We start from the raw sequence: 25,317 nt of genomic DNA, 5'->3' as shown, positions 1-25,317 counted from the left end.
ACTTGAAATCCTTCACTTGAGGCAACAACTCATCCCCAACCAGGAGGGAGCAATCCACTCTTTTCTGGTTGAGAACCATGGCCTCAGACTTGGAGGTGCTGACTCATCTCAGCCATTTCACACTCAGCTGCAAACCGCCACAGTGCAAGCTGGAGGTCACATTCTGATGAAGCCAACAAAACCACATCATCTGCGAAGAGCAGATGCAATTCTGAGGTTCCTAAAATGGACACACTCCTTGCCTTGGCTGCGCCTTGAGATCCTGTCCATGAATATCACAAACAGAATTGGAAACAAGGGACAACCTTGGCAGAGTCCGACACCCACTGTAAACGTGTTTGACTTTGTGCTGAGAATGCAGACACAGCTCTCACTTTGGTTATACAAGGACCGGATGGCTTGTAGCAACTGCCCCAGTACCCCATACTCCCGCGGTACCCCCCACAGAGTGCCCCGGGGTACACGGTCGTAAGCCTTCTCCAAGTCCACAAAACACATGTAGACAGGCTGGTCAAACTCCCATGAATACAGAGTAGACCACACAATAGTTTTCATCTTACAGGGTGCAAATGAAGGGGACCATATGGACACACAACAGGCAGTGTACCTTTAGCAGGTCAAAGACATCAGCAGCATCTAGACGGTAGTCACAAAGCCGATGCAGCAGCTCCACCTGAATGCGGGGAGGCAGCTCCTCAAAGGGCCCTTGGCGAAGTGGGTTGGGCTTCCCCTCCTCTAGCTCCCAGCGGTAGTTAATGATGTCGTCCAGGTAACTGCTGAATGCCTGGGGGCTGAAGTGGTCGCAGTGGAGTGAGAAGAGAGGGGGATTAGTGAGAGATGTGGCTTTTAAATATTCAGTGATAAACAGTCAGATAGTAACATTTGAATATAACATGAGGAGTAAAACATTTTGACGACAGGTTGTCTGGCCTTGCTTGGAATTTAGACACGCCTTCCACGTCTTCTACAACAGTGCTTAATTAAAGCTAATATACATTTCAAGCCTTGATGATGTCTGTTGATCTCTGACCATGTTCTTCTGTCTCTTTCTACAGCTCCTTCTTATCTGAGTGAATATGTTACGTATATTAAAAAAAAACATATGTTCTGCACTGAATACAAATTAAGATGACTTGGTCATTATGTTAGTTTGACAAACAAAACAACACAGTTAATAGTTCTGATACAAGGACTGCTTTTTCAGTCCATTAGGATTTTTCAATATGGATAAATGCAACTCATTCACTTGCAAATGCTGTTCTTGAAAAAAGTGTGCTTTGTGAAGCCAACACACCGTGTCTCAATTTCAAATGCCCTCCCATTGTAATACATGGCTCAGGAAAGAAAACAATTTAAACCACTAGAATGGCAAGAGAAATGGAGAACGAGAGGGGGCAGCTGAATGTGAGTGGGGCTGTATCATTTCAATGAGTGGGAGCTGGTAAATAAATGTTGGTTCTAGTTCAGATCTCGGCGATTAATCTGCACCTTTTAGTTCTTGCTCAGATGAACAGGAACAAGGGCCCAGGGCAGGGGTGAGTATGCAACAGCACAGAGAAAGAGGGAAAGGAAAAAAATGGCTTATCTTGAAAGAGCAGCATGCACTTTTCACACAGCTGCAGGCACAAACTGCCCCCCTCACTACCCCATCTCTCTCCTCCTTTCTGTCCCCCATTCTCTCCAACATCCTCCCTCCCTTCCCCCACCTCAGCGGAGCATTTAACACGTGCAGATGAAAAGGGCAGCTCTTTGAAAGGCTGGTGCCGAGCAGCCACCCCCAGGATGCCAGCGCCTGTCCGGTCCAATAAAGCAGGTTGTCCTCCTGTTACCGCTTGCCTGGGTTGAGAAACTGGATCATTCCTGTCTCTTTGCTCACTGGTTGACTGGTGCCACCATGCTGCCTGTTGATGGTGGGCAGGGAAGGCAAGGCCTCACAAGGGATGGAACTCCCGTGTGGATATGAATAGCAGCTCTATACTACCCACTGACTTTCTCTTGTTGCTTTATCACCCAGGAGAGAAACGTTTCCGTGGCTCTGCTGCTTTTCAACACATTGTTATGGTCATCAAGGTATTCAGGTCAGCGAATCAGGGGGTGGAATACTCCTCTATGCTTTCAAACTTCACCTTATAGCATGTAGAAATAATAAGTGTTTTGCTAAGTATTTGGAAGCATCTAAACCAAGGGTATTCAATTAAAATGAAAAGAGGTGCAGTCACACAAATTTCCTCCCCGGCGATGGTCCGAACCATCGTTATGTTTAACTTGCACTATGATTAAGGAGCCTATACTTTAACTACTGTATAACTATCTTATCAAATTTTAAAAAAAGTAAATTTCAACAACTTTTCAACAATATTGTCCATTCTTGTTATTAAAACCTTCTTCATACAAACACATTGAACAAGAGGAAAACTAAATAAAAACCCAAACATACATTAAAGTCTTTATGCATGCTCAATAACCCAGGTAAGAAAATCACTGAGGCTGGACCCGAATATCCCACTATTCGGATATCCTTTTGTTGGGTAGGTATTCGGTTTCAATTTTGGGTTTCGGATTTTGGATTTTTTTATTTTTGCTAAATATAGGCTATCTATAAAGGCAAACTGCAAAATATATTTGTCAGCCCATTCTTGTACTATATTTATACTTTTTAATTGCACTGTTAAAATGTGGAAATATATAGTCTCAGCTGCGACACCAGACGTCCCTCTCACTCACAGCAGTGACGTCACGCTTAAGTTAACCTTGGCCATTAAAGGGAAGACAAAATGCCGAAGACCTCAGCTGTGTGTCGAACACTTTAAATTGAGCAATGACAAGGTAGTGTTGCCAAATATGCAATTTGAAACTAGCCTACCACAGTGGCACAACAAGCAGGATAAATCACCTGAATACTGTAAGTAGTTGGCTATTCTTGTACAGTGTAAAAAACAGACAATTCTAGCTAGCAAACTTAATTTAGCACATGTCTGTTTTCCAGTCGCCATTATCAAGCTGCTTTTATCCGCCGTTTAAACAGTAACGTTACACATGACAGAAACGTGCACTTACTTTATTTGGAAACTAGTTGCAACTGATCCGAAGAGTTAAAATAAAACATAAAGAGTAATGTGGGAACATCTGGAGCCAAGGCAATTATTGGCATAAAAAAGCCTAATAATAATCAGGAATCGGGAACATTTATTTGTAACACACACAGATATATATATATATATATATATATATATATATATATAAATGTATTAATAATTTGTCCGTAGGTGCATCCCCACCCATTGCAGCCATCAACATTGTCAACCACACCTAAAGCTACACAACAGACCCTACAGTTCCAAAAACCAATAACGGAGAAAAGAAAAGAGACATAATGGATGCCATAGTAGAGTTCGTTGCTATGGATATGAGACCCATTAATATAGTCAAAGGCGATGGCTTCAGAAAAGTAATGACGAAGATGGAGCCTGACTACACCGTACCCAAACGCTCCAGTATTTTACATGCCCTGTCTCTGAAGTACGGCAATGTGCGAGACCAAATTTTAACTCTCGTTGAAAACTCTACCGCCTTAAGTTTCACAACGGACATTTGGACCTTGGTGAGTATGGAGGCATACATGGCTGTCACCTGTCACTTTGTAACTCAGGAGTGAGAACTCTGTGCTTTTGTTTTGGAAACCAAAGCAATAGAGGTGAGCCGTATGGGAAGCAACATTGCATGCACAACAACTTGGAGAAGTGGCGGATGCTTATGTCGGTGAGTAGCTTTTTATTTATTTTTATTTGAATGCTCGGAAAGAAATTGTTCTTTTATCAAAATGTGTGCTGTGCTGCTGTTATTATAACGCCACTAACTGCACTACCTACCTTGCTCTATTTATTACAGTTCATTTTATTCTATATATGGCCATTAATTTATTTTCATTTAAAATGTTCGTATATTGAAATGTGCTGCTGTTATTATAAATCTTATAAATATAAATCTCAAATCTTAAATTTGTTGGCGCTAGTATGCTGTCTCTGTGCTTTTGTTTCACAGCGCTTTCTCTGGCGTTGTCTCAGATTGGGAGCCTATTATAATGAGCATTTATGTAGATCTATTACTTATCCATGATAAGAAAAAAATTGTCACAAGCTGTTATGCCACAAAGGGCATAGATAGGACCTCGTTCAACCAAATCCCTCAGAATTACAATCATGCATAAAACACACCAAACCTTTTGGAAAATGTTTTCTATTAACAAATAAGAATACAAACGACAATACTGTAGAATAATCCTTAACAATTAATGTCTTCAATTAAGCTGAAAAACACATGTTGCACCACTATGCCATCCATCTCAGCCAACAATGGAAAAATGTCTGGCTGACTCCTTCGTGAGTCATGATTTCTGCGTTTGTGTTTTTCTCAAATGATCTGGTGCTTTGTCTCGTAGTGGCACTTCACATTGGCGCTTTTCACAAGTGCCTCTATCTCAGAACACATGAGGCAGACTGGTTTGGCACTTGCTGCTGGAAGGATGAAGATGTATTGCTCTGGTGGCATGGTGGCGCAGTGGTTAGTGTGGTCGCCTCACAGTAAGAAGGTCCTGGGTTCAAGCCCCGGGGTAGTCCAACCTTGGTGGATCATCCCGGGCCGTCCTCTGTGTGGAGTTTGCATGTTCTCCCCGTGTCTGCATGGCTGTCCTCCAGGGGCTCCGGTTTCCTCCCACAGTCCAAAGACATGCAAGCCAGGTGAATCGGCGGTACTAAATTGTCCCCAGGAATGAATGTGTGTGTGTGTGTGTGTGTGTGTGTGTGTGTGTGTGTGTGTGTGTGTGTGTGTGTGTGTGTGTGTGTGTGTGTCGGCCCTGTGATGGTCTGGTGGCCTGTCCAGGGTGTGTTCCCGCCTGCCGCCCAATGACTGCTGGAATAGGCTGCAGCATACCCACGACCTTGAGAGCAGGGTAAGCGGTTAAGACAATGGATGGATGGATGGATGCTCTGTCCATTCATTCTTGAACAATTTTCTGTGTTTACTTCTCTCATTTTTGATTTCGCCATTCTGTCCTCATCCTCTCACTCCTGCGTTCAGTTTTCTCGCTTCCCTCTTTCTATCACTGAGTGGCAGAGAAATCACTGTGATCGGCTGAGGCGCGTGAACCAAGTGATTTGAATAACCACATGTGATTGGTCTGGGGCCTCCCAGCTCCACTTAACCAATACTGTAAAAGCTGTATAAGTTGATAAGTTGCGTGTGTGTGTGTGTGTGTGTGTGTATATATATATATATATATATATATATATATATATATACGTGTATATATATATGTGTGTGTGTGTGTGTGTGTGTGTGTATATATATATATATACATACATACATACACACACACACACACACACACACACACACACACACATACATCAACACAGATACAGGAAAAAAGATTTTAATGCATAGCAGTACAAGCCTGTTTCGTGTGTCTCGCACTGCTAATGCAGCTGATGAGTGCGCGACACACGAAACAAGCTTGTACTGCTATGTATTAAAAGTTTTTTTCCTGCATCTGTATTGATATTCCGCTCCTAATTAGTTGAGCACTTCTATCAACACCAAAGACGGTTTCCGGAAAAAAACACTATATATATATATATATATATATATATATATATATATATATATATATATATATATATATATATATATATATATATATACACACACACATACATACACACACACACACACACACACACACACACATACATATAATACACAAACATACACATACATATATATCTATACACACACACACACACACACACACACACACACACACACACACACACACATATAATATATATAGCTTTTTGTGTTTATTTAGCGTTTCCCATTGGTTGTAATATTTCAAATGTTTTCCATCCTCTCATTGGTTGCTGTACATTGCCCCACGTCACGCCCCTAATTTCAATGTAATATTTATTGACCTTTGTTGTTTTTCTTTGTTGTTTAATCAGGCAGCTGATGAGTGCGTGGCGCACGAAACGAGCTTGTACTGAAGTGCATTAAAGTTTTTTTTTCCTACATTGATCTTTATATATTTAAATTTCTCAGTACTTTATTAGAAAGGGGTCGCCGTCCAGACACAGCCATTGTTCAGACTGGACCCGGACCGCAGTCCACTAATTAGTAAACCCTGATCTAAACTGAAGTTGTATCATCATCAACTGAAGTTTCTCTCCTTGTATTCACAAAGAACTCTAACGTCGTCACTATAAAAGGTTATAGGAAAATACTGATTCTGTACCTGATAAACTACTTGGTGTGAGATACTTAAAGTACAGTGAAGCCCTCATCACCACATCCTGACCAAATTATGACTCCTCAATGATTCATCAATGTCCATGACTCAGTTTTTCTCAACCCTTATGTGGGCAGGCTAACGTGGGCTCCAGGGTACTGTGACTTTGTTGAAGTGGAATGACAGATAAGGGTTTGAAGACATTTCCTTAAAGAAGGCCTTTATCATTTTGTTCAAGGCTTGCCAGTGACTTCAGTTTGCTAGCGTGTGGCTTAAGCTTCATCAGTTCAGATTATTTTCTTTCAAGAGCTCAAGAACTTAGGCCTTTGTAACATATTGTACTCATACTAATCATGGAAGTAGTGGATAATTATATTTAAGCCATACACTAGGAGGATTTAGGTACTCTTACCAACATTCTCTTTTTCATTTCTCTTCAAAGCCAAACTACATAGCCCAAAGTGGCAATGTAGTTTAACCAAATGGTCTAGGCCAGGGGTGGCTAACCATGTGCCATGGAGCGCCATGTGTATGCAGGTTTTCATTCCAGCCGGGCTCCACACCAGGTGATTTCACTGATTAGCAACCCTTCAAGCAAAGAGGAAGAATGTATCAGTGAAATCACCTGGTGTGGCGTCGGGTTGGAATGAAAACCTGCATACACATGGCTCTCCATGGCACATGGTTATATTTTGTTCTTATTTCTTATTTATCTTCTATTTCTGTTTGTTTCTGTTTCTATTTTCTTATCTTGTATCTTGATAGTTTTTAGTTATTAGAGCATGAGTGTCTGTAATAGAACTCAAATTCCCCTCGGGGATAAATAAAGTATTCTGATTACGATGGTTAGCCACTGCTGGTCTAGACATTTCAAACGCATCTACATCCTAACAGTAAAAAAAGAACACATTGTTTTGAAAGAATCTGAGCAAAAGAAGTTGATTATACAGTGAAGAGGAAGAGCAAAGAACAACAATGTTTAAGTGCAAAACGTTGAGATTGGAAGGGGCTGGGCTGTAACTTCTCTACTGATGGTTGTGATTACTCACGTGATGTCATTTCGCTGGTAGCATCCCTGCAGCAAACAGGCGATGAGGTCACCTAAGAAGTCAAAGTCCTGCTCTGACAGGGCTTTCTCCAACTCCTGTGTTCACACACACACACACACACACACACACACACAAGGGCAAAAGGTCAGACAGTTAATAGGCCAACTATGGGTCAGATTTGAAAAGCTGTGTATTAACATTTTTATTGAACTTTGTCACATCTTAAAACACAGTTCAGTCTCGGGATGTTATATTGCGGTGACTGGCAGTAAAAAAGCTAGAATGAATGGAATTATTTCAAAAGTCAAGTCCATGTTATTTGTATAGCCCACAATCACAAATTACAAATTTGCCTCAGTGGGCTTTATAGCAACATAACATCCTGTCCGAAAAATGACCCTCACATCGAATAAGGAACAACTCCCTAAAAAAAAAACATTTAACAGGGGAAAAAAACTCAGGGAGAGCAACAGAGGAGGGATCTCTCTCCCAAGAGAAAAGTAAGGCTTGCACTTTCGAAACTTGGCTTTTCTATCAAAACAGATGATGTTAAGATAATGGGTCATTTCATTATCTCCATACTAGGTAAGTTTGGGGAAAAAAAGATGATATAAAAATCGCTAAACCGGTCAAGAAAAGCATTTAAGACTTGTATAGCAGTAAGCTCAGACAGATGTACAAAGGCAACAAGCGGGCTTAAAAGACCTCGAATCTGGTGTCAGTGTGAGGTAGGCTAGTGAAGGTGGCCAGCAGGAGAGGTGAAAGGAATTTATAGGTCCTCTGATGAGAGTTCCTTATTTTGCCAGTGGCTGTTTGGTTGGAGACGAGGTTCAAGTTTAGTCCTGACCCTTCTCCTGCCTGGCATTGTGAGCTGTCCATTGAGGTTTTATGAAGCGGCAGTAACTGGTAGAGCAAACTCAAAGCACCAAGGATAGACGGCAGGCAGCAGGAGCCTAGAGCCGCACCACAGTCATGCCCCCTCCTCTACCCTAGGCCACAGACAAACCCCACTACAACACCCCACGTCACTTCCCAGCATGCACTACTCTCCCCAAAGATACTCAAAGGCCCAGGGGTATAGGGGGAGGGGAGAGAGAGATGGAGGTGAGAGGGAACAGGAGACTGAGAGGGCAGAAATGCAAATGCAGAGTGCTCCATCAGCCAAGTGTCCATTTCACTTAAAGCCCTTTACCCAGGATGCAAAGTAGCCCTTCAGGCTGAGGACTAACCATTCCCCCTTCAGAGAAAGAACTGGCCCCCTCAGTCCAACAACAGGACCCACTTGTCTCTCACTCAAACACACACACACTACCCTGTCTAGAATCCCTTCCATTCCTCACCACCTCTAGAAAAGAACAAATGGCTGACAGTCTAAAATTAACTCAAGGATGGGGGGGGGGGTGCACTCATCCCCTCAGTTGTCAGACTGCAACCTGTCTCTAGAGGAAACTCGATGAGCTCAGGGGTCACCAAAGGTCAGCATACACACCTCCCAGCTATGGACAGGGACGGAAGCCCAGAGCCAACAATTCAGCACAGTGAAAAACAGGAGGAAAGCAACAGAGGGGAGGAGGGGAGGGAGAGAGAGAAGTCGAAAAACTGGATAAGGTTTATGTTTCTGCTTAGGGTTGGAAAAAAATAGAGAGACTGCACGAAGAAAAAAAATGCTTGTGAAAGCTCACTCCTGCTCCCCAGTCAACAATAACGGAAACATGTTGGAATGAGCTAGCCTGGAGAAAGGAGATTAGGATCAGCAAAGTCCAATCACTCAAAGAAAGCACAGTTCATTAAGTTCCTGAGCACATTTTAATGACCAATTTAAAAGGCAATTGATCAATCTGCTCACAGCAGAAAGCGAGAGGTTCTAATAGATCTTAAGAATAATTCAATAGGAACAAGCTTAGGGAAGGGGGGCTCATTTCAGCAATCGGACACCAATAAGTGCCAGGGCCTGTGGATGGTTGTGTGCATGTTTGAGTGGGTGGGGGATCCGAGTCCAGGTTTAGTGTTTGTTCAAGATAATGCCTATGTAAGGGTATGCTCACAATATGCAGGTTTTCATGGTGAAGAGCCCTGCCTTACCCTTGAGAACAGGTCAGTAGAGGGCAGAAGGATTGTATGTGTGTGTGTGCACACGAGAGAGAGAGAGAGAGAGAGAGAGAGAGAGAGAGAGAGAGAGAGAGAGAGAGAGAGAGAGAGAGAGAGAGAGAGAGAGAGAGAGAGAGAGAGAGAGCGCGCTCCTGCGTCACGCTGCCTTCCACTTCCTGGTCCCTCATCAGACAGCCTCTGGGCCAGAGAGAACCCATCCATCAGAGACAAACTGCACTTTGATCACACTTTGAAAATCTGGGGGCCAAGGCCGGGGGAAGAGCAGAGAGCCAAGCACAGTAGAGAGGAGCCCATGGATTAACACCACCCTGCTCCACCTTTGAAGTACCACTCGGCAGCTCAGATGGCAAGGGAAGGGGAATTAATGTGGGGTGTGTGCCCTTTCTTCAGCCATCCATCCATCCAATCCCTCAGTGGCCCGGCACTACAAACACTGCGCTTGATTAAGGGCAGTGATAGACAGTTCACTGCAGCTGAACATGTCCCACAACCACTTCTCTTTATATGCTGCTTTCACAAGTAGATTCTGTAATACTGCTGTATTAACTTTTCTGGGAAAGCCAGCATTCACACCGTCATCTGTTTAAGCAACGTTTCCACACTAAGAGCATTCAAACATGTTAGAACAGTTCCATATAAGCAAGTCAGAGAGGACAGTTTATCACAACACTCGACGAACGTCTTGTGATTGGCTCCCTTAATCAGGTCTCAGTGTTTTCTTTGGTGACGGGTGCTTTTTCAGTATATGTTATGGCTTTATTCTCACTTGCACCAATATGGAACACTTTCAAGAATGTTATGTAGGTCTCCAAGGGGGAGGACGCTGAAGGATAATTTTTTACATTATATCATCTCCCACTTTGAGTTCACACATAACCCGTAAAAAGAGCATTTACAGAATAAGCTGCATGTGTGAAAGGGGCTATAGACATATAGTGAGTTTTATTTGTATCGCCTTTAATAACACTTTAGTCCCAGAGGGATTTACAATCACAGTTACACTAAGTACAATGTACAAACTCCTTATTTTCAGACTCTCAACTCGGATAGGGAAAAACTCCACAGAAAAAAAATCTTGTAATAGATACACAAACCACAATATATAAAAAGAAAATACAGCAAGGACACAACCCACACCCTTGGAAAACATGGTCTATAACCCACAAAGGCACACTGGTATTCACCTTCAGTCCCTCATATACATCCACGTGACTCAACAGGATTCAGTTTCTGTAGTTCTTGCACTGCCTCACATTAATGATCAATGGGACCCACAAGGCCTTAGATAAGAGCTGGATAAGTGATGGGCCATAAAGAACACAAATTATAGAATGAAGCTGTCAGATTTATTACCTAGGTACTAAAGAGAACAAAGCAGGCTATTTCGCACTCACTCGGAGGGACAAAGACTGGAGGGGTGAGTCAAGGCTTATGTCGGCACCTCAGCCCCTCTCCGGGCCAGCCTTGCATCCAACAACTCAACCTAAAAGGCATTTACCGCTTCTCTCACCTCAATTTCCCTGCTGATCCTGGCTGTCTTTCAGCCAAACACACACACACACACACACACACACACACACACACACACACACACACACACACACACACACACACACACACACACACACACACACACACTCTAACTCCTTTGGCCCTCTCCTTGCATTCACTCCATTCTCACCCGCGGCCAGAAGCTGTGTTGCAGTATGCAGTAGATAGGGTGGGCCAACTGTGTGCAGGGGAGCATGTTTGAGCTGATGCCTCAGGTGTCACTGTGGCTTCGCACCTGGAGGTTAAAAACTGATCGCTGGCATTCTGACTCACATGACTGGAACCCTAATCTGGGACATGAGCGCACTTCACACACAAACGTATACAAATATTATTCTATCACACAGATCATGACAGTCAGGGCAGCAAACGAGTATAGAAATAAACATTGTGAAGCCAGAGGATCTCAGCTTCAAGAAAAAGCATGTGCTTAACAAATATTGGCTGATTCAACAAAGAAGAACTGTCAGCAGCATGTGTAAAAAAAACAAAAAAACAGATATAAGGATCAAGGACTGAGGCCAGAGTATGACAGCATTTCATACACCCGCATACTGACAGGTAGAGTAACACCCCCTTTCATACCAAACTAAAATCGTGGGACTTTACTGGGCTCAGTCCCGGGTATGGCACAGTCATCTACCTGGGGATTGGCATATTTTCCTGGAATCATTTGTACTGTCAATATATTATGTTTGATATGTCACATTAAACATGGAAAAAAGAAAAGCTCTTTTTTTGCATATGTGTGTGTAGTGGCTATCTAAAAACAGAGGAATAGGGCATCCGGGTAGCTTGGCGGTCTATTCTGTTGCCTACTAACATGGCGATCACCGGTTTGAATCCCTGTGTTACCTCCGGCTTGGTCAGGCATCCATACAGACACAATTGGCCATGTCTACGAATGGGAAGCCAGATGTGGGTATGTGTCCTGGTCGCTGCACTAGCGCCTTCTCTGGTTGACTGGGGCACCTGTTCAAGGGGAGGGGGAACTGGGGGGAATAGTGTGATCCTCCCACGTGCTACGTCCTCCTGGCAAAACTCCTCACTGTCAGGTGAAAAGAAGCGGCTGGCGACTCCACGTGTATCGGAGGAGGCATGCGGTAGTCTGCAGCCCTCCCTGGATCAGCAGAGGGGGTGGAGCAGCGACCGGGACGGCTCGGAAGAGTGAGGTAATTGGCCAGATACAATTGGGGAGTAAAGGGGGGAAATTCAAAAAAAATAATAATAATAATAAAGTAAAATAAAAAAGAGAGGACTTGCCAAGAAAAAGGCTATAATCAACTTGGTGGTGTGAGAGGGGAGCTGCCTAGAGATGAGACACCTCTGTTGAGGGTCACCAATGATGTCCTGATGAGTGCACTAAACTGGTACCACTCCATCTAAGTCATGGGTCTCAAACTCGCAGCCGCGGGACGTTATTTTGTGGCCCCCTACTTGACATCAAAGTTTAGTGTTAGTGCGGCCCGCGCTTGCCCTGGGCTTTTACTTTTCACTTATGAGCTACCATAGCGCAGGCTCATGACAGCTTCCGGTGTTGCGTTTGTTGTCAAGTCATGGTGTGTTCCCGTTACGTTGGAAGTTGTAAATTGGAACGACTCGGATTTCAGACTTCCAGTTGAAATGTCCAACTCGGAGCTCAGAAAGTCCGACTTCCGAGCACAACTTGAACGCACCATAATGGGCAGCGCGAATTAGCAACGGTTGAAACTTGGTTGAAACTTGATTCCGGAGCGACACCAAGTGGAAGGAAAATATATCCTGTCAGCAAGCCCCAGTTATGTCTTTCTCAAAACCTGCCGTGAAGAGAAAAGTTGGTGACGAGCACAGACAATTTCAGGAAAAGTGGGAGACGGCATATTTTTTTGTTGAGCACAGAGGCAGCCCGACGTGTCTTACATGCACCGAGAAAGTTACGGTGCACAAGGAATACAACATCAGACGTCATTACTCGACTAGACATGTTGATGAGTATACAAAATACCAGGGAGATGAGAGAGAGAAACGGGTCGCCAATCTTAAAACATGTTTACTGAAGCGACAAGATTTCTTCAAGAAAGCTAGCAAAGATAATGATGCAGCAGTCGAAGCTAGCTACATGGTGAGTGAGCTGATTGCCAAGTCGTGAAAGCCATTCAAAGAAGGGGAGTTTGTTAAAAAGTGCATGTTACAGGCTGCAAGTATAGTCTGTCCGGAAAAGAAGGGTCAGTTTAGCAACATCAGCCTTTTAGCCAACACAGTGGCAGAGCGCATTTCTGACCTGTCAGGTAACAGATATGATCAACTGTGTGAGAAAGCCAAACGTTTCTGTGCATACTCAGTCGCTCTTGATGAGAGCACAGACATCATTGACACTGTGTAGCTCGCAATCTATGTCCATGGTGTTGATGACAGTTTTGAAGTGATGGAGGAGTTGCTCACAGTGATTCCAATGCATGGCCAGACCACCTCTCAGGAGATATTCCGCCAGCTGTGTGATGCCATTGTGGATGCGGGTTTGCCATGGAAGAGGTTTGCTGGAATAACAACCGACGGAGCACCATCAGTGACAGGGAGGAGAAATGGAGTGGTGGCACTTGTTCAAAAAAAACTGGAAGAGGAGGGTGTGGAGGAGGCCATTGCTCTGCACTGCATTATCCATCAGCAGGCCCTTTGCAGCAAATGCCTGAAGTTTGACAATGTGATGTCTGTCGTTGTGAAATGCATCAACTATATCAGATCCAGGGGTTTAAAGCACCGGGAGTTCCGCGCCTTTTTGGAGGAAATAGAGTCAGCATATGAGGATGTGCTCTACTTCACTGAGGTACGTTGGCTCAGCAGGGGAAACGTCTTGAAGAGGTTTTTTGAGTTGAGAGCAGAAGTGAAAGCCTTCATGGAGAAGGCTGGGATGGCTGTTCCTGTGCTAAGTGATCCCAAATGGCTCATGGACTTAGCTTTCCTTATTGACATCACACATGAGCTGAATGTACTGAACAAGAAATTACAAAACCAGGGGCAGCTTGTCAGTGCTGCCTATGACAACGTGAGATCATTCTCCACAAAACTTGTGTTATGGAAAGCCCAGCTCTCTCAGACAAACCTCTGCCATTTCCCAGCATGCAAGGCACTCATGGATGCAGGCACACCATTCAGTGGTGAGAAGTATGCTGATGCCATTGTGAAGCTACAGGAGCAATTTGATCACAGGTTTGCAGAGTTCAAGACACACAGAGCCACTTTTCAAATTTTTGCTGACCCCTTCTCCTTTGATGTGCAAGATGCCCCTCCTGTGCTTCAAATGGAGCTCATTGACCTGCACTGCAGGTCAATGAGCTTATTTGATAGCTTGTTTGTTTTTGTTGTTTTGTTTGTTTGTTTTTTAGCTTATTAGCTTATTAGTATTCCATCTTGTCATAACAGAACCTGGTGTCCCCTTTTTGTCTCACACTGTTCGTTTTTGTTCCTGCACTTGTACTGTTACCTGTCTTGTTTTGATCACCTGTATATATAAATAAAAAATTTAAAAAAAAAAGATTGATAACATTGGATCGGTTGTACTTTTTTTTTTTTTGGAATACTTGCGGCCCAGCCTCACCCAAACTCTACCTCCAGCAGCCCCCAGGTAAGTTGAGTTTGAGACCCCTGATCTAAATTAAGCTTTCATGACCATCAATCATGATTCTTTATGACAGATTGAGGCCTTACTGGGTGTGGATCTCAGCACCCACTCTAGATTGGTTTTCATGTTATCTGTCAAATTTTCTTTTGTGTATATTGATGATAGAGCTGTCACAATCATTTTTCTTTGCCATCAATCCAATCAGATTCATTTAATAGAACATATGTTAATACTGATTCTTGATCCAATATTTTTATTTTCCTGAATAATACAGCTGTATAGTGTAGATTTCAATGACATTACAGTTAGTAAAACCAATCTAAGATATTTTTTGACAATTTAGTAGCTCTGCATAAAGAAGAAAAATGGCATTACAGTTGTCCGTTAATGATTCTCATTTATTTTTTTAAATAAAATAAAGTATATTTGTGGAAAAAATACATCAGCTCTAATAATAAAAAAAAAACACTGATCAAAAAGAAAGGACACTCCCAAGAGTAATATGTGAGCTCACTGTACTCCTCCAAATGATTACTTTTGAAGTGCCTTATCATATTTAGCAGCGGTGGAAGCATCTCTGTTACTTCCACCTTACCAAACACTGACATTGCAACAAGCAGCTGTCGGGCTGCTTTCATTTTCCAATTGAGAGAAGTTCCACAATGCACACTTCAGTTGCTCATTGTTGTTCACTTCGCTTTTTAAGACATGTTCACTGGTGCTACAAGTTGTGAATAATATCAGGCCTTGTCCACACATAAGACAGGTATTTTTGAAAATATAGCTTTTTCTATGCATTTTGGCCTTTCGTCCACATGCAAACTGCACTTTAGGTCACTGAAAACGGACCTTTTGGAAAACTTCTGGGGTGACGATTTTCAGAAACGCCATATTCAGTGTTGAAGTGTAGACAGGGAAAATGGAGTTTTTGTCTTGTTGGCTTTTTTCAGGCTTCTGATTAGCCAACATGGCTTTAGGGTTAGGGTTATATCGGCACCTGTTGGTTTGGCATGCTCTTGACAGCACATTCATTGTGTTGAGTAGCATGTGTTTTTGCGTTTTCCTTTGGACGGAGATTTTTTTTTTTAAAGTGCTTGTGTGGATGAGGTTTTTTTTTTTTTTTTTAGAACTAAGAAGGAAACCCTCCGTTTTCAAAAGTACCCGTGTAGGTGTGAACTATGCATCAGTTTACCCAGACAGAGCACAATGGGACATTTACAACAGCTAAATGACAGCTGGCATGGCCGTAGCACAAGGAGGTAAAAAGGATTGGAGTTTGATCAGGTGCAATATAGCCGATATGAAAAATTAAGATAAATCTTGATCTGCTCCGATACCAATATCTCAGATTAGGACATCCCTAATTGATGATTACGTCACCACTAAGTCAGTGATTAAGTGTGGTTTGCCTCAAGGTTCAATTTTAGGACCAATCTTTCAGCCAAATTACTTGTCAGCATCACATCTTTTACCATTGCTATAATGATGATACCAAGTGATATCTTTCAGTGAAGCCGGATGACTAGGTCAGCAGCAATTCAGTACTGCCTTTATGTTTTCTTTCTCCCATTTTCATCCCAACTGAAATGTCCACCATTACACAACACCTAATTTTCACCTGCCAAACAGCAGGTTTCTAGGGAGAAACCTCGGTGTGGAGGCCAACACTATTCAGGAATCAGGAACACTTTATTTGTCATTTCATTTGAAATGAAATGAAATGCCGTTTCCCCCAGCCCACAGCAGTGCAACACAAAGACACATCCAAAAACCACAAGAACTACAAGAACACACATGTCCAAAATAACACATATATCCAAACTAAACAATAAATCACTGTCCAAGGGAATGAATGCAGCCATGATGACTGTCAGAAACGCCAGTCTGCACAGGCAAGCGGTTAGCCTAGCCCACCGCTTCCACGTCCTGTCAGACCGCCCTCGGTGTTTCCTCCTCGGGCGCGGCTGCAGGTAGGGGCCATGGTCCCTGGGCCCAGCAGACGAAGCAGACCAAACTCTCCCAGCCGATCCAACGCAAGCATTCCCAGCCAGACACCCTCGCCACACCTCCCTGCACTCCACACGGTGACATCGAAAACACCACAGTCAATGCCAGATGAGGCTGCTGCCAGACTGCCCTCAGTGTTATCAGAAACTATGGTGTTATCAGAACTGCCGGTCTTCATGGGCTAGCAGTTAGCTTAGCCTGCCCTGCTTCCGCGTCCTTTCAGACTGTCCTCGGTGGTATTCCCTCTGATCTCACCACAGCTGTACAGGTGCCCCACTACCAGTAGGAGTCACAAGTTGCAATTGCAGAAAACATTACCACTGCCAGCTTGCCACCCAGAAGCACTGCTAATTGCATTCCCTGAAAATCCCGACCAAGCCAGAGACAATACCGGGATTCAAACTGTGAATTTCAGTGTTAGAACGCTAACATATTAGTCCACAGTACCACATGAGCACCCCAGGACTGCATTTTCTGATGTAAACATGTGTATGTGAAAAACTTCACTCAGAAAAACTGAAAATCTTGCTTTTGGCCCCCAGCAAATGTCCAGCCCTTTTCTGGTCCTCTTTTGGCCCGTTAAATCTCAGTTAAAAAAAGTTTTCTCCACGGGAGCACCTCGGTGGCTCACCTAGTAGAACGTGAACCACATAAAACTTTACATCATCCTCAAACTGTCCCGAACCTTGCTGCTAGGCTTTTAATAAAAACCAAGAGGCTGGACAACACCACCCTATTTTAGTTACCCTTCATTGTGGCATGACAGTCATTCGTGCCTTCACTGACTACTGGGCTTGGGCAACTGGACAAATATATCGGCAATTGATGATTGGGGAATTCAATTAGTGGTTGGTTTTTCTGGGCGATTTTTGTACTTTTATTTTGCTGATTTAATGGTCTGCCTCCTCAAGAATTCAACTCAGGAAATAATTAACCTGTAACGTGCAATTAAAAGTGTGCTACACTAGGAAATGGCCGAAAGTAGTAGAAGTAGAGACTAGGAAAAGGCAGTTGGAGTTGGGCCATATTCATGTTCTTGTTGCGCCGATTTCCGACGAGTCTTTCACAAAACAGGACAGTGACTGCAGTGACAAACTGTTTTTAGTGGTTGCTATCTGATTGACTAGTGCAGAAAAGCAGTGTCCATTCATAAATCATATTCACAGAACTAGACTAAAAACTGTCTTTACGCATGCTCAATAACCCGCGTTACGTAAGAAAATCAAATGAGGTTGAATCAGTTCATCTGGATGCAACGTTTATTGACAGATACATTTCATCACTCATCTAATTGACATTTTCTGTCTAAACTGACTGCAGGTATCCCCACCCTTATAAACAATACAGTTGCATAACGACCGAAACCAACGACCATATGCAAATATGGGCGTGACCATTACCTACAGTTTCAATGGCCATGTGTACTATTCAAACTGGTGTTTGTCAAAACCTGGAAGATGCCAAACAGTGCACCAGCCGATCACACAGAGGAGAAGGACAACAGCTGCCTAAGTGTAAACCAGTGGTGATTCTGTATGTAGCGGGAATATCGGAAAAGTTGAGACGCGTATTTTCCAAACACTGTGTCTCAGTTGCTTTCAAACCCCAAAACATGCTGCACCAGAAGTTGGTCCGCCCCAAAGATCAGGTCCCCCGGCACAAACAGAGCAATATATTGTACGCTGTTAAGTGCCAGGAGGATTGCCATGACTTGTACATTGGGGAAACTAAACAGACGCTGGCCAAAAAAATGGCACAACACAGGAGAGATAACGCGTCAGGTCAGGACTCTGCAGTCTACACCCCATCTACAGGCCAGTAGCCACTCTTTCAAGGATGAGGATGAGCACATCCTTGATAGAGAGGAATGCTGGTTTGAACGGAGAGTTCAAGAGACCATCTATGTTGAGAGGGGATGACCATCCATTGCACAATGCTGTGACTGCAAACATTTCCAAATCCTGTGTGAATAGTACACATGGCCATTGTAACTGTAGTTAATGATCACGCCCATATTTGCATATGAAACTGGTCGTTGGTTTCGGTCATTATGCAACTGTATTGTTTTTAAGGGATACCTGCGGTAAGTTTAGACTGAAGCTGTCACTTAGATGAGTGATGAAACGTAGCATCTGTCAATAAACGTATCAAGATGAACTGATTCAACCTTCTTTGATAGGCTAAAAACTGTACGTGCAGTTAGCATCTTTTGCCGGCACTACTCATTTGCAAAGATGGCAAATTAGGTCCTTCGGCTTGCCGGTTGGATCCGGTTTAAAACCAAAAAGATCACAAATAGGGGATTTAAAAAAAATTCGCAACGAGCTCTTCTATGATTGCATTCGCTGAAAATGGCTAGCGCACGCGAGGGCGGGGGGCAGGTGAATATATTGGCAATCACCAACTGTTGGGCTGACGGTGGCCAGCAGGAACATTTTGACATATTGCTCAACCATACTGACTACCCATACATTTTAGAATCGATTTTAAGATTTTACTTCATGGTCTTCTCATTTTGATTTTTTCCATTGTTTTCCTCCCTAATAATTTGTCTGTGAAGCCCATTGTACTTGAAAAGTACCACGTAAATCATTTTATTACTATTATAATGAAAAATCCCAAGAGCTGAAACTCAAGAAAAAAACAGGACACTGGCATGAACAAAGCTTGTGGGACACTTTTGAGGTTTTTAATGCTTTGACCTCAAAACACATCTGAGGGGTCACAAGGAAGACCAGTGTGTTCTCTTCTCATGTCTTTTGACAAGGAATCAAGAAAAGAGGAACTGAGACAAAGACATCAAGGCAAATCTGATCCTTTAACAAACTCATTAATACACCCAACAGATCTCAGGGCACAACAGACTGTGTGCATTTAAAGATAAAAAATGAAATGCACCCCATGTTTTCTCAGTGAGTGTCCCCTGCAGGTATTCTAATCCATATCGGTGAGCTAGAAAAACAGTGAGTGTGTGTGTGTGTGTGCGTAACAACCACAGGACTATAAGAGATGGAGTATGGGTTGTGATAAGCAGTACGGCAGGGTTTGTATCAGCGGCTCCACAGCTGTGGCAGAACCAGAGAGCCCGGTGGTATCAGGGCTTGGCCTCTCTGCAGAACCTCACAGCAGACGCTTTTACATGCAACCGCCGTTAACAGCTCCTCCGGGGGTTTATCTAAACCAGCAGTTGGAGGACGTGTGGAAGGAAGGCTTGGGGGTGGGGGCTTTCTGTGCATCAAGTCAAGGCTTTTCTCTTCCTTTATTTTTTTCATTTTCTTCCTCCCCCACTCTCAGCTCACACATGACTCCTCCAGGAGCCATCAACTGACAGCACCCCCCCCCACACTCCTTCACATAACCACCTCCTGCCACATGACATACACACAGAACCGCAACACCACAGGAAGACACCCTCGCATCCTCAGGATGTACCATTCATCTGATTATGGGAAAGAACCATCGACACTTTTGACTTTATGCCAGCTAGACCTGAAGTGCCAAAACAAGGATTTGTTGGCCAATGGAGGTGTGCTGGGGCTATTTAACCAACTAGTCAACCCTTGTTTATAACATGCCCATTAGAGCCAGGGTGAAAAGATCTGCCATCCACACCCCCATTTCCTTACATAGCACTTTGATGCATTTGAACAGTTATGGTCTCCACGCTAAGTGGCGGTAATGCAATGGTCACCATTTGTTGCTGAATCGTTTGAACAGGAAGCGCAACAAAAGATCTCCTAAAATGAGCTGCTCTAACATGCAAAGCAGTGAGGGGAAAAATACCAGTGGCCCACATTTTAGAACAGCCTCCACTGACTCAACTGTAAGTGGAGTTTTAACTTTCAGCTAAGTTTTATTGTACTCTCAATGTCAGGGCTAGGTGGGACAGGTGGCTAGGCTCTTGAAATGTGCGTGTGTGTGTGTGTTTGTGTGTGTTGGGGGTTAATATGTGAGGGATGGACACTGGACAGATCCTTCCTCAGCCAAGATTACTCCAGACAGACTGAGAGGCCCAGTGCTTCAGCCTCGCTGACTGGCTGACTATGTGGGTGAGGATCATTAAACACAGGAGACGGAAGGCCACCCAGAGCAGCCGCGCCTCTCATTCCTCCACAGCCGGTCCTGCACGGGTGGAAAGAGGTAAACACACCATCAACTTCCACATTGAAACTGGAGTTTCCTGCTTCAGCTGACAACCTGGTGGTCTCTTATTTCCCACATTCTAGGCAAGCGGACACACATAGATCATTAACAGTTAAGTCTGCTGGCCCTGAGGAGTGAAAAACAGTCCCTGACCAATGCACTGAGATGGAAAAGGGAGGGAGCCTTGAGATGAGCAGAGAAACATGAGGCAGATGGCATGCAGGAGGACGACAAAATACAAATACAAAGCACAAGAGTAATATGTAGCATGGATTATATGGCAGATATGCATATAAGACATTCTAATTAGACAAAGTGTTGAACACAAAATTGCATGCCTCACTTTACAAAATGTAAACAAAAATCTGAGACACTCCCCACCGCAGAGGACTTCTTTGGCATTGTATTACCTGCTTTTCAACCATCTCTTATTGAAAAAAAAAAAGCAGGTAGTGCAGAAGAGTCATTGACTGCCTAAGGCATTAGCCGTGCTAGTGCAGATCCCTGCAGAAGTTACCATGAGAGGCTTGACAATACCACTAAACATCTTAAATATGACAAAGATGACTTTAGCTTTCACTAATCGACAAATTTGCTCCCCAATGCAAATAAACAGAATTCTTGTTTCTGTTATCTGCCTTTCCCCAAAGAGGTGGCAGGTTTATTTCATTGTTTGATTGATATGCATAAAATAGCATATGTATAATTTATTAAATTGCATTATTTGAGTCAACATAACCATTATCAACATGTAGGATTTAAAAATCAAACAACTGAAAATTGTAGAACTAATCCTTTGCATTAGTATAATTTTTCATAATTTACCAGATGTGTAAACTGTTTGGGTTCACTGGCTAATGGGTTTGTGCTGAGTGTGCAAGCTGAGTTCGAAATGCCAAAATATTAAAATGTGTATGCCCTTATTTAATCAATTGACTGGCTTGATTAGCTTATTGAAATAAATTTGAAATTAATAAACTGAGAAATCAACTTATTAATATTTTAGTTAATAAAAAGTCTAACAAGTTTCCAGTGACTCTGAAATGGGAGGTTAAATGTAAAAAAGAACTGTTTAAGCGCTTTAAGCCATTTAAAGCCAGGCCTGGACCCAGATGACCTCACTAAATACTAAATACTGGAAAGAGTTGTTGCTGCCCAACTCCATCAGCACATGTCCAACCATGAGCTCTATGAACTCCTACAATCTGGCTTCAGAGCACACCACAGTACGGAGACTGCCCTTATCAAAATCAACAATGACCTCCTCTTTACTGCTGACTCCAGCCACATCCGTATTCTCATTCTGCTGGACCTCTCTGTAGCCTTCAACACTGTTTCCCACACCTTTTTCTCCTCTTATCTGAATACCTAGGCCTCACTGGTATAGCTCTCTCCTGGTTCCAGTCATATCTCACCAACAAGAAACGGTTTGCCACCATCAGAGACTCCACTTCATGATTCCACCACAGCGGATCATTCCTTTCCATCTCTTTCTTTCCTCTGCATCTTCCTCTGTCACACCAGCCACCTGCATGTCCTCTCTCACCACATCCTTAAACCTCCTTTTCGACCTTCCTCTTTTCCTCTTCCCTGGCAGCTCCATATTAAGCATCCTTCTCCCAATATACCCAGCATCTCTTCTCCTCACATGTGCAAGCCATCTCAGTCTTGCCTCTCTTGCTTTGTCTCCAAACCGTCCAACCTGAGCTATCCCTCTAATATAATCATTCCTAATCCCGTCCTTCTTCATCATCAAATCTACTCAAACTAAATACCAATAAGATTGAGCTCATAGTTGTGGCTTCCAAGGCGCTGCTCCGGAAGGATAGAGATCCTCTCCTCGACGTGGATGGCTGCTCCATCTTCCCATCCCCAGAAGTCCGCAACCTTGGTGTCATTCTGGACTCCACCCTCTCAATCCAGTAAAATCTGTCACCAAATCTGCTTTCTTTCACCTCAAAAACATCTCTAGACTCCAGCCATTACTCTCAGACTCTGTGGCAGAGACCCTCATCCATGCCTTTATCACCTCCCGTCTAGATTATTGCAATCATGTCCTGTCTGGAGTACCTAGCAAAGCCCTAGACAGGCTTCAGTATGTGCAGAATTCAGCTGCCAGTGCTTATCTGCACTAAGCCCTGGCAAAACATCACTCCCACCCTTGTCCACCTTCACTGGCTCCCAGTCAAATCCCGCATTTCTTATAAAATCCTCCTCCTCACCTATAACTCACTCCATGCTCATACCCCCCAGTACCTATCAGACCTCCTCAACCCCTATATTCTGTCCCAGAATCTGCGGTCCACAGACACGAGCCTAATTCTCATCCCCCACACTAGCCTGTGGACTTTTGGGGATAGAGCCCCCACTGTTTTGGAACTCTATTCCAGCAGAGATCTGCAACACTGCTTCTTTGGACAATTTTAACAGACTACTGAAAACCTACCTTTTTTACTAAGGCGTATGGTCTGTAGTCTCCTTGGGTTCCTTGAAAGGCGCTATACAAAACTATGTTGTTGTCATCATTTTTTTTTTATCTCCAGGCAGCATCCATTTAAAGTCCCCTTCATGAAAACTCATTATGCCATTCTGAGTTAAATGCAACAGTCAAGTAAGATAGCAGTTTTTTTTTTGTACAAGTATATTAAGTTTTCTTGTCCATAGGGTTAGTGGTTGTGTCAGGAAGGGCATCCGACGTAAAATTTTACCAAATCATTATGCAGATTGACAAGACCACCATTGGATCTGTGCCCTCACATGGTACCGATGGAAACTATCAAATCTGCTGTGGCGACCCCTGGGAAACAGGGAACAAGCCAAAAGAAGAGGAAGAGATGGAGTTTTCTTGAGTTAAGAACATAAGTCATTCCCTTTACTGAGAAGTGTTTTTTTAGAAACATATTCCCAAATTTTGATTTTATTTCTATAATTTGCAGCTGATATACATTGTCATATTGGCATGAAAAGCCAAATAAGATATTCTAATAAGATTTTAATTTAGCAGGATATTGTTGGATTTAGACAATTGTGATTTTCACCCCTTAGTGTGTGTTAGTTAGTACTGTTTGTTCATCAATGTTGAATGAGGCACACTCAGTCACATGAAAATGCATCACTGATATTACAAGTAAGCCTCAAATATGACCAGATTGTGTTGCAGTAAGCGTGTTATATTCAATAACAGTAACAGAAATAGAACAAGCATTTTAAAACAATGTATTTAAACACTTTCAAAACCAGAATAATTTTCTGCGTGTAATACATCCACACAAAAAAGCATGTATGGAAAAAGATTTTAGTAGTTGGCAAAACAGAACTACACAACAAGCTCCAATGACAGATTTTTCTGATGTGCACGGGTTATTACTTTGTTACTCAGCTTTTTTAAATTCAATGGGCCCAATAAACTAAGAGCTAATGGGTGAGCTCTGTGCATAAAGGTGGTGAGCTCAGTGTATAACCTTTATGCACTGAGCTCAGTTCTGGCTAATATTTGAAAACAAAACAAAAATGTAAGGAATGGGCTATTTCTGTGTAGAATTTGAAAGAATTTCCTAAACAAGCTCACCTGGCCTACCTCTTCTGATAGCTGATCGATCAACTTGAAAAAGTAGATTGTAGGGGTCAACCAATATAGTTTTTCAGGGCCAATACCGATACTGATTAATAGTCAAGGAGACCAATATTTGGAACCGATATACTTTTGCGTAAAAATTAAAACCTTGGTGTCAAAACTTAGAATAACACAAACTCCAACACAAAACTTCGTTGAAATGCCTTTTTTTATTATTATTTTTTTGCATTTTCCATCTTTATTGGATAGTGATAGTACAGAGAGAGACAGAAAAGGCAAGGGAGAGAGAGGGGGTTAAATGCAGCAAAGGGTCCGGGCCAGATTCGAACCCAGGCCACGCCTTATATGGTATGTGCTCTAGCAGGTGAGCCACCAGGGCGCCCCCTGAAATTCCTTTAAACATAAGTTAAAAGAAAACTTCGTATACTTAAAACAAAAAATGCACGGCGCGCCCAGCAGCAAGAAATAACATTGTAGCCTATCAAATTTTTTTTTGCTAGTCAGCTGGCTAATTTATGGATCAACGAATGAACTTGTTGACATTCACTATCGTATTCAAGTTAGCTCAACGTTAACTTACCTTATTATGACCATGTGCTACCTATCTACCTAAAATGGAAGGAGTCTGTATATCTGTCCTAGGGTTGCCACGTCAATGAAGAGAAATAAGGGATGCCCCCCAAGCTCCCCACCTCCCACCAAAAGTCCTACCACCCCCCCCCCCCTTGATGTAATGATTTTTTTGGGAATCCAATACATCGATACACATGGTTTGAAGTGCTTTATTGCAAGACAAAATAACAAAAGCACTTAGAATGACAAATGTAACAAAAAGATTTATATTATACTTTGGTTTGACACAAACAAGACTGAAAATCATGAACACATTGTATCCATCCCAAACAAATGGAAACCATCAGAAACTGCAAGCGAATTATGGTGCTATTTTTTAATTGTACATGGCAACAACGGAGTTAGGCCTAATGGCAATGATGACGGCATG

At 42.9% G+C, this 25,317-nt stretch overlaps 1 protein-coding gene across 1 annotated transcript in view; it reads right to left on the bottom strand.

Annotated features, from left to right (window-relative positions):
- The window catches only part of LOC130114532 (chromatin remodeling regulator CECR2), a 77,389-nt gene that overhangs the window by 23,857 nt on the left and 28,215 nt on the right, over positions 1-25,317 (bottom strand). Inside the window, exons 2-3 of the mRNA XM_056282403.1 lie at positions 7,333-7,427; positions 608-791 (exon numbers count right to left, since the gene is read on the bottom strand). Of these exons, the coding sequence (XP_056138378.1) occupies positions 608-791; positions 7,333-7,427 (279 nt within the window). The remainder of the gene's footprint in view (positions 1-607; positions 792-7,332; positions 7,428-25,317) is intronic.

Source organism: Lampris incognitus, chromosome 6 (assembly GCF_029633865.1).
Source record: "Lampris incognitus isolate fLamInc1 chromosome 6, fLamInc1.hap2, whole genome shotgun sequence".
Lineage (NCBI taxonomy): Eukaryota > Metazoa > Chordata > Actinopteri > Lampriformes > Lampridae > Lampris > Lampris incognitus.
This window is presented reverse-complemented; position numbering and strand designations above follow the sequence as displayed.